The sequence below is a fragment of the Podarcis erhardii genome (genome assembly GCF_964252035.2).
Source record: "Podarcis erhardii genome assembly, chromosome: 7".
NCBI lineage: Eukaryota > Metazoa > Chordata > Lepidosauria > Squamata > Lacertidae > Podarcis > Podarcis erhardii.
Window position 1 is genome coordinate 5,256,823 of NC_138511.1, and position 15,334 is coordinate 5,272,156.

Here is a 15,334-nt window from a genome sequence, read left to right on the forward strand (position 1 = left end):
ACTAATTGCAGAGACAAGTATATTAGTTTTGCATGAAGAAACACATGTATTGATTCTGCCAGCAAGGTAATATTAGATGCCTACACTAGAGAGCAGAGACATAGCCACAGATGGCTGTGCTGCTGTTTCATATTCTCCAATCAGGATAACTTTCTTGCTCATGCTAGGGCATCTTAATTAGCTTCCTGCACCCGAGATAGGATCCTAATTACAAGCCAGAAAAGCAAATGTCAAAGACATACTTCAAACCAGGGCTAGGACAATGGGACAGCCCAAAAGGCTGCGTGTGGTAAAAATACATGTAGAGAAAGTCTAGGACTGGGGTAGTCAGCCTTTTTATACCTACCGCCCACTAATGCATCTTTCTTGATGGTAAAATTTCCTTACCACCCACCAGTGCTCGATGGAAGCAGGATTCAGCTTGTGCCGTAGAACACCCTACCGTAAGGTTACCAAATGTCCCCATTTCCCAGAGACAGTCCCCAGATTTACAAACCAGTCCCCATACAAAATCCATTGAAGTTGGAAAATGTCCCCGGATTCATTGAAAAAAAATTGGTAACCTTACCCTACCACCCACCTAGAATCCTGAAACGCCCACTAGTGGGTGGTAGGAAACAGGTTGACAACTCCTGGTCTAGGAACTAGTTCCCTCTCCCACAAGAAGGTTGTTCCTAAAGATCTTTATTGGGGAAAACAAGTAGGAACACAGCAGAACCAACTGAGTCCACTCACATAAAAATACTGTGCACAAAACTTTTTGAGTTGCTCAGAGTTAAAAAAACACACAAACAAACAGGAAGGGCAGAGGTAATTTCTCGAATGCCAGTTGAAAGTGAACAGAAACAGTCAAGTACGGAGTAACCTAACTCTCCAGCCAGCAGGAAGCAGAAGTTCACAAACGTCTCTAGAAGCAGATACTGTGGACATCCCATTCCATGGAGGCTCAGAACTGCACTCATACAAGACAGAAGGTGAAGGCCCAGCTCAATCCGTATCGCTGTCACTCTCCGCCTCCTTCACATCCACACTGAACTTGTACTCCTGGTCGCAGCCCATGTAGGCATCACTCATGAAATAGAGGGTGTAGTTGTGAGTCCCAGTGGCTGGTGCCACAAAGTCCAGTTTCACCTAAAAGGAGACAGAGCATGAACTGGGGTGTGAAGGGTTTGCTCCACAAGGAAGAGATGGGGTGAGAAGCAAGCTCAGAGGAATGAGGCTCCAAGCACACCCTGTGCTGATAGCTGGGCAGGAAGGAACTGGAAAGGTCGCCCTCTGATATGAGGGTATAGACATTGATATGACCTGCCTAGCAGAGCAAGTGGCAGAAACAACCCATTCCAGGATTCCCACCTCCTTGCAGGGGGCCCTTTGCAGACTACTCTTCATTTTGAAGTGTCAGATTTTCTGTCAATCAGTGACAGTTATGATAAGCAGGACTGTGGGTATTCTGCAATTCAACAGAATGCAGGAAACACAAGGAAATTGGCATTGGGCGTAAGCTGCTGCTTCTAGCAAGTCTACCCTCCCTCTCACTCTTATTGCATGGGGTGACACTTGCGGCCCTCCAAATGTTGCTGAACTACCTCCCATCAGCCCATGGGAGTTGCAATTCAGCAACAGGTGTCCCCACCCCTGCCTTACTGCAAAGCCATGTTTTAAAGTGTGTGTACAAGGCCTGCTAGAATCCCAGAAGCTGCAGGAGATGGGTTTTCAGCCCAATCAACGATCAGCAAACCCCAATTTGCATGTGCTACATAGATCACATAGTACACTTGGATTTCCTGGGGCCAGGAGGAGTCCAGACCCTTGAATATAAGCACAATTTTATTTTCAGTAATCCCAAACTTATCTTATAATCTGAAAAAAAATGTTGAGACCAGTAATACCACGACATGGTCAATAAAGCCAACAAAAATCAGACTGCTGCAAGGTGTGTCAAGCTGTCCTTTTGGGAGGAGTATGAGTTAGCTAAGGATCCCACCTCCAACATCCCACACACTACCCATCCTCCTCCACCACCCCCACATGAATTCTACATGTACTATTCCTGTGATCCAAAATACGGGTTTATGGGGTGGGGGTTTAGACGTTGAATCTTAGTCAAAGCTCTCCCCTGACATGGTTGCAAGAGTAGAGCAGGCCTCTCTGGGGGTTGGGGAGCTAGTTTTACTGTGCCGTCCACTATGTCCCTTCCTGCTGCTTCAGCAGGTTTTCTGAGCTGCTCAATTTTTCTGTTTGCAGCTAAGAGGCAGAAAAGAATCTCAATTGTTTTACATGAGTGATTGCCTGGATCGCTGTTACGCTGCACCCTGTGGGAGGCCAAAGAAGCCACACCCTTATGGTCTCCCTCACTGGATGACTTTAACCTCCCCTTTTGCTTGATAATTCTGTCCCATTGGCCAAAAAGCAGGAGGTCCTTGACCTACAATGCTGAGGATGCCCTGGCCTAACATAAGGCTCATGACAGCAGCAATTATGCCTGCACATAAGGCTCTTCTAGAGGTGAAATGAGATCATCATGGTTGTTCCCAGATCACTCACCTTAGCCTTCTGCTGCAGCGTCAGTCTCTTGATGGAGATAAGGCTGTTGGATTTGGAGTCTCCAATCACCACCCACCAGCCTTCCTCACGTTTCTGCAGATGAGAGGGGGAAAGTGAGGAAGACGACTTGTGACATCCTCTCTGTCCCTCTGCATCACAACCCTGTAGGTTCCAGCCCCATCCTACCCTTTGCCTCCCACAAGTGGGCCCAGCTGGATGGCATCAAGCACAGGCTGGGCAGGACTCAACATACCTGTGGGAAGAGGGGCGCAATTACTGGTCCAGTGACTTCTTCCTCTCGCTCCAGCTGCACCAGTACCACCACTGGCCCTCCGCTGAAGAAACAAACCAGGTTAGACACACACACCTGGAACAATGTGCTAAGGGGGAGCATGCAAAGGTTGCTAACTGGCCTGCAAGTGGCAACATGCATAGAAGTCCATTTGGCAGCAAATCACATGGCAAAATCATGGTCTACAGTGAAAAATCAACCACAGCAGCTTTCGTTTTGAAAACGGAGGAAGCCTTTGTTATTTTGAAGGAAACCCTCTGAAAGGGCACAAAAAATGAAGAATAATAAAGCTAAGTAACAAGAACTGCTTGGTCAAATTTACATCTTCTGGCTTTATTTTTCATTGCTATGCTCCATTACCTGCGAATACCATCCTTTTCCACCACTTCATAGGAAAGCTCAATGTTAGGGTAGCGGTTACAGAAGCGGGCCACATCAGCAATTTGGGTATCAGAGAGCTGCAGCAGGGCGTTGCGGTCTTCGTCCTCCATTTCCATGATGTCGAATACACTCTCCACTCCCTGCAAAAGGGCAGACATGGGATAAGCCAGCCGGGGTGGCCAAGAAAGGAGCAGGTTGCTGGTGGTGGAACAACCTCCCCACCTCCCTGCCTGAGTCCGCTCTCACCTTCTCCGTGCAGCGCTTGATGTGCTCAGAGGTGAAGTGGGGCAGCTGCTTCAGGTAGGAGTCCTTTGACCACATGGCCTGGGTGACCATCTGGGCCAGCTCCATGGCAGCCAGAGCAGGACTCAGCCAGCCGTTGCTGGACAGAACATCCACGCAAGCTTGGATCAGACGAATTGCCTGGGAGAAAAGACAGAACAAAGGAGCTTAGCATCCCAGACATCAGCAGAAAAGGGGGAACAATGCCCTCAGCTAGCCAAGCTTTGAATACGAGGCCAAATGGGAATAGGCAGCATCTGTTGTGAACTCGCCCTGAAGCAGCAGGCAGCTGTGGGTGCCCCCCAGCCGTGTTTTTGCTCTCCCCCAATACCTTGCTGAGAATCTCCTCTGTGTCAGACTGGAGCTCTGCACTCAGCTGCATACGTGACAGATGAGCCTGAAGCAGAAGGTTCGTTTTGACATGGGGGTCGTTGAATTTGGGGTTATTCAGCTTGTGAGGCACTTTCTGGGCAAGCTGAGGAAAGGAGAGAAGCAACATTCAGCACACAGTAATGTTCTCTGACTATCTCTTAGCACCAAATGCAATCACACACACAATTTGCGGGAGCAAGACAGATTGGAACGCAAAGATCAGCACCTATCACCCAGAAAGGGAGGAGGCTTGAGATGCAGCATAAAAGACAGGCAACACTGCCATGCGGAGGACAAGTCTAGAGCTGGCAAAGATGTAGCCAGCAGGATGTAGAGGCCCTGCTAGCCACATTGGCCCACGGATCTACCATTTAGTGGTATAGGGATATATTTATTATTCAGTTTGAAAAGGTCATCACAGATTTCAGAATTTGAAACTACAGAAGTGAAAGTTCTCTACGAACGAAACAGAGGACAAAATGTACACAATGAATACAGACTGGGGAACTTAAGTGCACATGCACAGCCCAGTAGGTTAACTGTATTTGGTTCTATAAACTTAGCTCTCAGCCACTGGAAATTTTACCACTTTTACATGCATAATATATTTTTCCCAACAAGTACCAACTTCTATTTTGGTTTTAAGTTGTTGTTTTTTTAAAGCAGATCACACATTTAAAAAATATTTGCAACGCACATAAAGCAGAAAGAATTTTTCACAAATGAACCATCTCCACACAAAAATCTCTGTTCAGACAATAACAATTTCCCAATTCTTTAAAACCATGTTTGCTTATTTTTAAAATATATATACATAAAAACCCCTCCTAAACAACTCAGTCTTCACCAACTTCACACAAGAAAGGCCTTAGGAGGGAACTCCTAGTTATGGAGCCCTGCTCTGTATCCTCATGGATTTATCTCAGGCAGGTGGACGATAGAGCAGGATCAGGACCACTTGCCCTGCATCTAGCATCTAAATACTACTAACTTGGGTTAAATTATTGCTTCCAAATATATATATTTTTTAATGTTTTGCTAAACCAGAATTTGAGAAGGACTGGGGTCCTCTGCTCTTGGAGGGAAGCCAATGGGCTGTATAAAATTTCCCAAATCAACCAACCACCCCACCCCCACCCCCCATGCCCATCAAACTGAAGAGCTGACTCACCTGGCGCAGGAGGTTGTCCTCATGGTGCCGGATGGGAATGTTCTCATACTCAGCAGCATTGGAAATGATTTCAATCAGCCCTCGCACTTTAGTCTTGGCATTCAGGGACATGCTGAAGAGCTCTAGAGGTGGTGGTGGGTTTTTAATAAAAGAAAAGGTAGCATCAGGTATGAGGCTGCAGCCTCAGACAACAAGCAACACACAGCATGCCATGCACAGGTACCATGATGTCCATAACTCCCAGCACGCCCCTTACCAATGGTGGTGTAGTTGATGTAGTAATAAGCTGCAATCATGCCCAAGTTCAAAGGCGCCACATCCATCTCATCCTCAATGCTGATACACTTGGACTGCTCAAGGTCACTAAGCGTCTGCTCCACCAACTCTGACAGGTGGTCACTGAGATGCCTGTGTGAAACTCCTGAATAAAGAGACAAAGGAAGACAGATGCTGCACATCCACAGGGGCTGGAAACAATCTTTGTGTTTTATTACTTCAGAACCAGTACGACTTTGAGGAAGGACAGTGTGAAAACATAAGAAATAATCCTTCTCCATTCCCCTCCCTCTTGTCCAAGTGTGTGGCAGGATAGAGGCACAAAGCAACAAAAACAGGGGCAGGGGTTGGGATTCGGCTTTCCCACCTTGCAGGTTGTAGTAGTTGGGATTCTGGGTCATCCTGCGATACAAGAAGGTCCAGGTGAGATAGTCGACAGCATCCTGCTTGTTCTCAATGGTCTTGGTGACGATCTCAGCATTGAAGTGATCGTGCATGCAGTGGTCTAAATGAGACTCCACTGGCAGGGGCTCGTATAGGAACTTCTTGAAGAAATCCTTTGAGTGGGAGAACCAAAGTGGCATTTTTAGTGTGTCAAACAATTTACGAGTTTCATAAAGATCTCCACTCTGAACAAAGGAATACTCAAATCCAGACTGGAAGAGAAACTGTGCCTCAAGCAAACCTCATCCAGGGAACATATGGAAGAAATGTGATCCTAAATTTCTTCAGGCCCCCAGCCCTAAACAACATGCAAGTCCACTCATTCCCTGTGGTTTGCTCACCTTCTTGGATCCCTGGCACATAATGACACAGCGCCCCTCATCATCCTGCAGTGGACGGTTTGCATAGCCCACCATCTGCAGCACATCATAGATGGGGTAATCCACATACCTGGCACACAGGAAAGTAATTAACTATGTTAATAGAAGCAGAAGGCAAAAGGTTTAGAATTCTGTAGAGGGGAAACTTCTGCAATATGCATGTCATGACAAATTCCAGATTCAGTCTGACTGGCTGAAAGTTAAAAGGTCAGACTTACTCTAGTTAGTTCATTTTCTGCAAGGGATGGAGGAGATCCAATGGGTTGCTTCTCCTGCTCATCCATGGATCTCCCTCCTCCACTGCACCAAATCATCACATTCCCTTGTGAAGAAACCAGGGCAGGAGCTTGGAAAACTGAAGAGGCAAAAAATGCACAGGAATCTTCACCGAGGGCTGAGGGTTCCACTTAAAGAATGAAAGGCCCACTTCAATTCCTTCTGGCCTCTTATGAGGGTACCAGTACCTGGCCACGTATTTTCAGTTGCCCAAATCACAAGAACCAGCAATGTGTGTTGTTGATATGACTGTTTCAATCTGCAGAGGAATTAATACTTGGACTCTGGGTCAGATATTATATTCTGTAAACCATAGCCAAATTGCAGCTATTGATAAAGGTAATGCATGAGACACATGAAAACCCATTTTTTTCACATCAGTGTCACTCTAGGAGTAAGAAATGCACATCTGGTTGACCAGCTTCTAGACTATCCCAGTTGTGCCTGAGCAGCCAGGCTGAAACAAGGCCTATCTTAACAACAAAATCAAAACCAGCCCCAAATGAGATGCTCTCCTCTAGTGTCTGGAGTGAGCCTCCCTTTCCCTTTCACCACCCTGGGCTTCTTTTCCCAGTGGCTCTTACATTCCTCACTGCATAGCCCAGCAGTCCTCACCTTTCCCGTGGGCCCAGAACCCAGCAACCCAACTCCCTTCACTCACGCATGGATCTTGCCATTGTAGTACTGCGTGTCCATGATGATCACCAGGTGCGAAGCTACATTCATTCCCCAGCAGAGGCTCCGCGAGGCCACCACCACCTGAATGGCACCTAACAGCAAAACAGAAGAGCAGAACTAGATGAGAACCAATTCACAGCCCAGCTGACTGTGGGGAAACAACACACATAGAAGCAGCGCGGAACAGTCAGCAGTTTGCAAAGTATGATTCAGACACCTAAGCCCTTTCATGACATTACCCGGTGTAGCAAAGAACACACATAGTTGAAGGGGTGGAGCCTGCCACCACAATGCCACCCCCTGACAATTCTACTATATCAGATTACATCTGAAAAAAATCTAGATTTCTAATTTCCTACAGGTCACCAAGAAACCTAATCATACACTGAGAATATTATTTAACAAAAGAGATTGTGTGCATAAAGGAAGATATGCAGGTTGCTTGATCTGCATCATAGGATGGCCAATTACTGAATTCTCAGGGGTGGCGAACTTGATTTTGCACACAAACTGAGTAGTTGATCGCCTTATTATTATTATTTATTGAATTTATATACCGCCCTATACCCGGAAGTCTCAAGGCAGTTCACAATATTGCTGGAAGAAATGCTTAGGAAGAAAAGCTTCTCAAATACAGAACACATGAGCTCAGGAAACACATACATAAGCATGAGAGGTGTAACATAAAATGCTCAATATCTCCATTACTTTAAAATATTTTTTTCCCTTATGTATGAAACATTTCAACAGTGAGGCGGATGGTAAACCAGCAGAATCCCTAATCTGTCCTGATTCCCCAGTGCCAGGAACACACACTCTAGATTCCCCCGACTGGACAGACAGCCTGGAGATAGAGAATCTCTATAGACCACAGTAACTCGCCCTCCCTGACCCTTGAGTTGGGCTGATGTTGCACTGAGCACCCAGGTGGGCACAGCTGGGTGAGACCAACTCCACCCTGTTCGCACACCCAGGTTTCAGTGATACATGCCAGATCAGCCTCCTCATCCATAATCAGATCATAGATGAGGGAGATTTTATTCTGGGTCGACCTGGCATTCAACAGCAGCAGTTGCAGACCCAAGGGTTGGCTGATATGACAACCACAATTCCCCAGGTTGGAGGACGGGCTGGCACACGGTATAGTCACCAATTGCCTGAGCCGCGTGCCCCTTACCTGGCCTGCCCCTCCTCCCACACCATACCTCCCCCTACCCAGAACCACTGTAATTGCTCTCCTCTTGCTCTCCTCACTCCTCTCCTCCTAGGCACATCCCACAAAATGCCCTTTACAACTCAGTTAAAAACAGTTAAAACACTAAAAAAAAAAAAGACATGGAAAACAATTTAAAATAAGTATCTTAAATAAATAAAAATCAACAACCGGGAGCCTGATCTGACCTTTAGTCTTGTAGACGGCCATCCCTGATTTACATCTTAGTTACTACCCCTTGTGGGTTTTTGGAATTTCCCCCCTGAATAGACACATTTCTTTATGGTGCCTGATAATCCCTCATTTTCTAAATTGACCCATAAATCTGCAGTCTGCTTCCACCCCACTTTACCTGAGCCAAAAAGCTGCTCCACAACTCTTCGCTCCATGGAGGTCAGTCCCTCATGCAGGTATCCCACCCCGTTCACCAGGGTCTCCTTCAAGGTGTTGTCGCTCAGCTTGTCCAAGTAGGGAGCCACATCCTTCTCAGTGCAGTGCAGGAACCTGGCAAGGAGCAACAAGCCAGACCAAAGTCAGGACAGCCGGCAGACCAAGACAAACTTCCTCCTTCAGTCAACAGCCTCCATCCTATCACCCAAGAGACTGGTGAAGGGTGAGCCCCTCCTGTCCCCAGAACCTTAAAAGCAGACGGGAACCATCAACTGTCAGTGACAGAGTTTCTCATCAACACTTCTCATTTCCCTCAACAGCTTTTGTAAAGCAATAATTCTGCTGCAGCAGATTTAATTTCTGGACAGAAAAGTAGCAACTTGAGAAACTCATCTCTGCAAAATCCAGTCTACTTCCAACATCCTTTGCCCATGTTTGGCCCTCACAAACTTCATTACTTCCATATCATCTGCCCCAGACTGAGCTAGATATCCTTCACCCCAGATCCTCCAGCACGTAGACATTAAGCACATACACATCCAGCCAAATACAAATTAAGTAAGTGAGCCCATCACACCCATTCTTTCAGATTATTCATATCATTTCTTTGTATAAGAACAAGCACGAAGGAGGTTTCCCAGCCCACTCACAGGTCCTTATAATATCAGTGGAAACAGTTGGTCCTAGCAAGTGTTAACCACTTTCAATTTTAACCTTAGGGTTGTCATTTGCCCAGTTTTAATTTTAACTGTTATTTATTTGAATTAATTTTGGGATGCATTTTAGTCAATTGATTGCTTGTTTTTATGCATATTGTATTATTTATATGATGTTAGCTGCTCTGAGCCCGGCTCTGGCCGGGGTACAAATAATTATTATTATTATTATTATTATTATTATTATTATTATTATTAGCCAAAGTCACTGAAAGATTGCAGAGGGAAGGCATTCTAAAGAGCAGGTTCCTCCTTATTCTACTCTAGTGTAGCTCCAGTGTCCTTTTATAGCTTCTTGCCCCTTCTCAATTACTGACAGAGGTACAATAAAAAGGAATCACACACAGGCTGCAAAATTCAGCTTCTCCTCTTGTATCATTAAGTTATCTGGAGCACAGATTACATGGTGTCCTGCCCATACCTTTGTCTCTGGACATCTGATGCGCAGGTGGTGAGAATGTCAATGGCTGTGAGGCGCGTCTGCTTGCGAGACGGAACAAACACGATCACTGGCTTCTTTGGAGAGTGCTTCATGATAGCATGATAGACTGGCTTGGCCATGGACAATAGGCGCGTCTGGGTGTGGCTGATGTTGAAGCCCTTAGGAGCAGCGAAAGAGAAGAGAGAGGGTGATGATGATGCCAAACCTCAATGCTTGGAAGAGGCTAATGGAAGGGTCCCAGGTTCGATCCCTAGGGTCTCCAGGCAGGGCTGGGACAAAGGCCTGCCTGAAATCTTCAAGAGTATTGACCGTACCAAGCCGAATGGCCCTTTGAGCTAGTTGAACGCCAGCTTTCTATGTTCCTGGAGTTGCCCACAGGTGGGGGGTAGGAACTTACTTGGATGTGTAGCTCCAGGGGCACAGGGCGCACGTTGGGGTGGAAGTTGAAGGTGGCCGTGGCACTGCAGCCTAGCCAGTGGGCCACATCCTTGGCGTTGGACAGTGATGAGCTCAAGGCCACAATGCGGATGGGCCGCTCAATCTGGGAGGAGATGTAGCGCATGCGGGAACAGATCACCTCCAAGACCGGCTGCAGAAGGAAGCCAAAGACACCTGGGTTATTTCAAGCACACCTCTAGGTATTTTCATCAGCACTGATTTCATGTCGCTATCCGCTCCTCCTCCATCACCACTACTAGGATCTTCAGTTTCCAGCTCTATGCTCAACCATCCCACCTCCCTTCGATCTCTTAAGCAAACTGCAGAAGAATTCCAAGTGATTATATCTCAGTGCAACCAGTTAATGTGAACAGGTGATACAATTAACAAGAGATCTCGGCAGGCTGTTTTTCATTTTGAGTATGCATAGATATGTAACTTGTATATAATTAATTGACTTTCTTTTTACAATGTTGAATATTGATATATTGCTTTTGTTTTCAGATCCCTCAAAACATATTGAGCTGTTTTGAAAATAAAACCATAATTTGGCAGCACATTAATATATATGCTCCTTTGTTTTGGGGTTCACTTTGAATGCTCAATGGTTTTTGCATTTTCATGATACAACCACTAACATTAATACTTCAGTGTCCACCCTCTGGAAGGGAGATTTTGAGATGATTGAAGGACCCTGACTTTGACTAGAGAGAGATGACAGCTCTACAGGAAAAGCCCACAATCTTCACATCCAGCTGGCACCTGCTATTGCCAACTGCTATCAACAATTACTAAAATTGACAATTTCAGTCATCATTTTTGATGCCCAACTGGTTCACTGGCAATATTTACTGCTCAGGGGAGGGTGGGAGAATTGAGTTTTGCATCCAAATGTCCCCATGTTTAATCCCTACTATTTCCAGGTAGGTCTGGGAAAAGCTCCCTTCCGAAAACCTCAAGAGCTGTTGTTAGATTGTACAGAATGCTGAGATAGGTGGTTCAAATGCCTGCTGACAGAAGGTGTCTTCCTATCCCTGGGTAAGTTATCTTTGAAAACCATCAGCAATAAAATACATGGACCTGTTTGGATGCCTCGCATTCTGCTCAGCACACAACTGGCTGTGGGAGCTACTTCTAATTGCAGCCCCTCATGCTGCACAAGATGCTGGGAAGGAGGGATGCAACGGATACAGATTTCTATCTCCTTCTGTTGCTGAGAACAAGACACTCCTCAGTACACAGGATACACAGCAGCTCTGCATGGGAAACCCTCCAAGAAAGAAAGGTCAGTGTCCTGTTTTCTCCCTCCGAGCCCCTTTGTGGTGGGCTGCATTCCCCCATGAGACTCACCCCATTCTCACCACCAATGAGGTGCACTTCATCCACAATAAAGAGGTTGACGTTTTGCACATTCTTGCGCTGCTTCCAGCGCCGGGAAAGGATGTCCCATTTCTCAGGAGTGCTGATTATAATATTGCCTTTGCCCAACAGCTTCAGGTCAGTGCTGGTCTCCCCCGTCAGCAAGACAACTTTCTTGAGTAGGCGCTCTTGGAACTTCTCATACCAATCCAGGAAGATCTTCCATGGCAAAAGGAAGAGCAGACAATGTTCTTAACAGCCATCCTTCCAAGCACTCTCTTCCTCACACACACAAAGCACACCTTCTCTAGTTTTTCTAGCTTACAACCAACCAAGTGATCATCCAGACTTATCCACATATATTCTGCAATGCTTTTATTCCATCTTTGCAGAATCTGAACTTCACTCACAAAGCAAAGAGAATAAGGAGGACAATGGGGAAGTAGAGAGAGCTGTGTAAAATATACTTGAGTACTTGTCCCAGCTAAGGCCAACAGCTACCCCTCAGAACACCCTATCCAAACCCTCTTCTTTTGTTTTTCTGCCTGCAATGCTTTCAGTGATTAAAGCTATTCTTATCACCCTCCTGGAAAGGGCAGATTTCAAAATGGTTAGGGAGTGCCGTACCTGCTCAGCAAGGGCTTCCATTGGTGTGATGTAGACACAGCGGCCTTCCAAATTCTGCAGCAACATCCTCAGAATGGCAAACTCAGCACAGATCGTTTTCCCACTGCCTGTGGGAGCTCCCACAAACACATTTTCATCGCTGTTATAGACGGTGTTGAAAACTAGACCGAGAAAGAAAAGGCAGAGGAAAAATTCCCTATGGCCAGCAACAGTTACTCCAGAACCCACAAGAACCAAAAAGTATCCTTCCCCTGATGGTGCCCTCTAGATGTTTTGAACTGCAAATCCCATCAAATCCAGGCAACACAACTGGGGCCGATGGGAGCATCATAAGAATTCTAGAATGGTAGAGTTGGAAGGGACCCCAGGGGTCATCCAGTCCAACCCCCTGCAATGTAGGAATCTTTTGCTCACCATGGGGCTCAAACCCATAACTCTGAGATTAAAAGTCTCATGTTCTGCTGGCTGAGCTCAGAGGCTTGCTGGCTGGGGCTCATGGGAGTTGCAGCTCAAACTATGTAGAGGGCACCAGTTTGGTGAATGTTGCTAGAAGTGTCAATATTTAAGAAAATAAGAAAAGCCTGCTGGATCAGGCCAATGGTGCATCGTATTCAGCATCCTGTTCTCACAGTGGCCAAGCAGATGCTTGTGGGAAACTCACAAGTGAGATCCAAGCACAAAAGGACTCTCTTCCTGTGGCTTCCAGCAACTGGCATTCATCATGGCTAGTAGTGAACTTCCCCAGCAACAGACACAGCATCTGAATTTGTAACCACGTCTCAAACAAGCACCACATACCAAAGTGATGTTCACAAGGCTGAATCCCCCAGCTATGTGATGGAATGTCCGACAATTAAGACTGCAGTTCTGAATTATGCCATTTTGTCTTGCATGCTCCAGGTTGTTGGCACCTAGTATATAATACTATGCAGCTTCCCCACCCCCTGCTAAGATGGTTCCTATTTTCTTGGCAGCCCTCCTCTTCACTGACTCAAGACCCAGCTGCACTGCCCACCTTGAGTCTGAATAGGATTGAAGAAGGGAAACTTGTCCTGGTAGAGGCTCTCGAAGGCACTGTTCCGCAAAGCGGAGACAGGCAGTGGCTGCAGGTCCAGCAGCTCAGTTGGTGGAGGGTACTTCTCTGGAAGGATGAGGTGTCGGAAGGACACAGGCAGCTGTGTCTCACAGGCTGAAATAATCAAGCACATAAACACAAAGAAGATGAAAACAGAGGATCTAGATCTGTTCTCTGCTTTTAAAAGAGGTATTCTTTGAATGAGAAGATCAACAGAGGTCAGACCCAGAATGTTGTAAGAGGGTTGGTGGGAGTCACATTTTAGCCATGGCTGTGCTTGTGCCAGGATATGGTGCTGTTAGCAAATGTTCAACAGGATCCCAGGTTTGTCCCCTAAACCCTGGAACATCAGGGTCTTCATCTTTCTTTTGTACCTTCTGCACCCTGAGAAGCAGACTGCAAAGATACTTGCATACACACAGATGCAGTCCAGGCACTCTCATGACAGTAGTTTGGGGTAGTAGACCGGTGGGGGTCTACTACCCCAAAGCCAATAATTAAATGTCCTATGCCAATTCTGTCATTCAACAGAGGGAAGATTGGCCTCCAAGAGCTATGAAGCGTTTGGAACACAGGATGGAACAGAAAAAAATGCTTTAAGAACTTGGACTGAACAGCTTCTGTAGATCCAAGGTGAGCGTCTGTCCAAATCTGCACCCCACATAATAACTGTCCTAGGGCTTAGCTTAAAACACTTCAAGTGATGAAGATATATGATTGCCACCTTTTGTATGGAAAAAGCATTTCCAAATTTTGGCACTCTACCTTTTCCTTCGTGTATTTCTGATGTGCTGCCCTGTTGACTGAAAATTTGGACCAATATATTTAAAGACTTTAACTGGTTATCCATATACCTTCTGTGGGCCCTGTAGTGTCTTCAAGACTTTGTTACAGATAGGTAGCCGTGTTGGTCTGCCATGGTCAAAGCAAAATAAAAAAATTCCTTCCAGTAGCACCTTAAAGACCAACTGAGTTAGTTCTAGGTATGAGCTTTCGTGTGCATGCACACTTCTTCAGATATTCTTCAGGTATCTGAAGAAGTGTGCATGCACACGAAAGCTCATACCTAGAACTAACTCAGTTGGTCTTTAAGGTGCTACTGGAAGGAATTTTTTTATTTTGCTTCAAGACTTTGGTAATTCACAGACAGCTGTTCCTTTTGGCCGTATCCTGAGAATGCCCTCGTCAATCTTCTTAGGCTGACTTTTGTTTGAGATATGAGTACCGTGCCATCAGCATATAGTAATAGATGGCTTTTGTGGCCAATTTATGGGCATGATACTCTGAGGGTGCATATATAAATTAAATAATGCAGGAGCTAGGATACAACCTTGCTTAACTCCCTTTGTAGCTGGTATGCAACCTGCGAGCTGCCCGTTTGTAGAGCAATGCACTTTCAGCATGGTATCTTTATGTAGACATTTAACCAAGAAAAACAATCTTTTATGTATTCTCAAAGAATTTGACTTATCCCACAGTCTTACTCAAGAGATTGATTTGAATGCAGCTTTCATGTCTAAGAAAGCTGCAAATAGCACACTCCCTGGTTTCTTAACATATTTATCTATAAAATGGGCTAGTACAAAGCAATGGTCTGTGCTGGATCTACCTTGTCTACTCTAGCTAGCATAGTATGATGCGGCCTTTCCAGAAAATTTTCAAGAGTTAGGGTAATATACATTGGGATATTTTCAGTTTGCAACATGAAAATTTCTGATGCCCTAAATAGTAACTTAATAATAATAATAATAATAAATTTTATTTATATCCCGCCCTCCCCAGCCGAAGCCGGGCTCAGGGCGTCTAACAACACTAAAACAGTGCAACATTATAAAAATTAATTAAAATCAAAATTGATGGCAACCATAAAGGAGGGAGTCAGGCTGCGCCCTGACCAAAGGCCTGGTGGAACAGCTCTGTCTTGCAGGCCCTGCGGAGAGATGTCAAGTCCTGCAGGGCCTTTGTCTCTTGTGACAGA

At 45.7% G+C, this 15,334-nt stretch overlaps 1 protein-coding gene across 1 annotated transcript in view; it reads right to left on the minus strand.

Annotated features, from left to right (window-relative positions):
- Nucleotides 1-668: 668 nt before the first annotated feature.
- Nucleotides 669-15,334, minus strand: part of SNRNP200 (small nuclear ribonucleoprotein U5 subunit 200) — a 53,067-nt gene continuing 38,401 nt past the window's right edge. Inside the window, exons 29-45 of the mRNA XM_081869994.1 lie at nucleotides 13,297-13,470; nucleotides 12,282-12,442; nucleotides 11,646-11,873; nucleotides 10,255-10,446; nucleotides 9,837-10,015; nucleotides 8,662-8,813; nucleotides 7,080-7,188; nucleotides 6,104-6,212; nucleotides 5,686-5,875; nucleotides 5,299-5,463; nucleotides 5,043-5,164; nucleotides 3,831-3,974; nucleotides 3,464-3,640; nucleotides 3,197-3,357; nucleotides 2,798-2,879; nucleotides 2,545-2,637; nucleotides 669-1,131 (exon numbers count right to left, since the gene is read on the minus strand). Of these exons, the coding sequence (XP_081726120.1) occupies nucleotides 988-1,131; nucleotides 2,545-2,637; nucleotides 2,798-2,879; nucleotides 3,197-3,357; nucleotides 3,464-3,640; nucleotides 3,831-3,974; nucleotides 5,043-5,164; nucleotides 5,299-5,463; nucleotides 5,686-5,875; nucleotides 6,104-6,212; nucleotides 7,080-7,188; nucleotides 8,662-8,813; nucleotides 9,837-10,015; nucleotides 10,255-10,446; nucleotides 11,646-11,873; nucleotides 12,282-12,442; nucleotides 13,297-13,470 (2,582 nt within the window). The 3' untranslated portion in view covers nucleotides 669-987. The remainder of the gene's footprint in view (nucleotides 1,132-2,544; nucleotides 2,638-2,797; nucleotides 2,880-3,196; nucleotides 3,358-3,463; nucleotides 3,641-3,830; nucleotides 3,975-5,042; nucleotides 5,165-5,298; nucleotides 5,464-5,685; nucleotides 5,876-6,103; nucleotides 6,213-7,079; nucleotides 7,189-8,661; nucleotides 8,814-9,836; nucleotides 10,016-10,254; nucleotides 10,447-11,645; nucleotides 11,874-12,281; nucleotides 12,443-13,296; nucleotides 13,471-15,334) is intronic.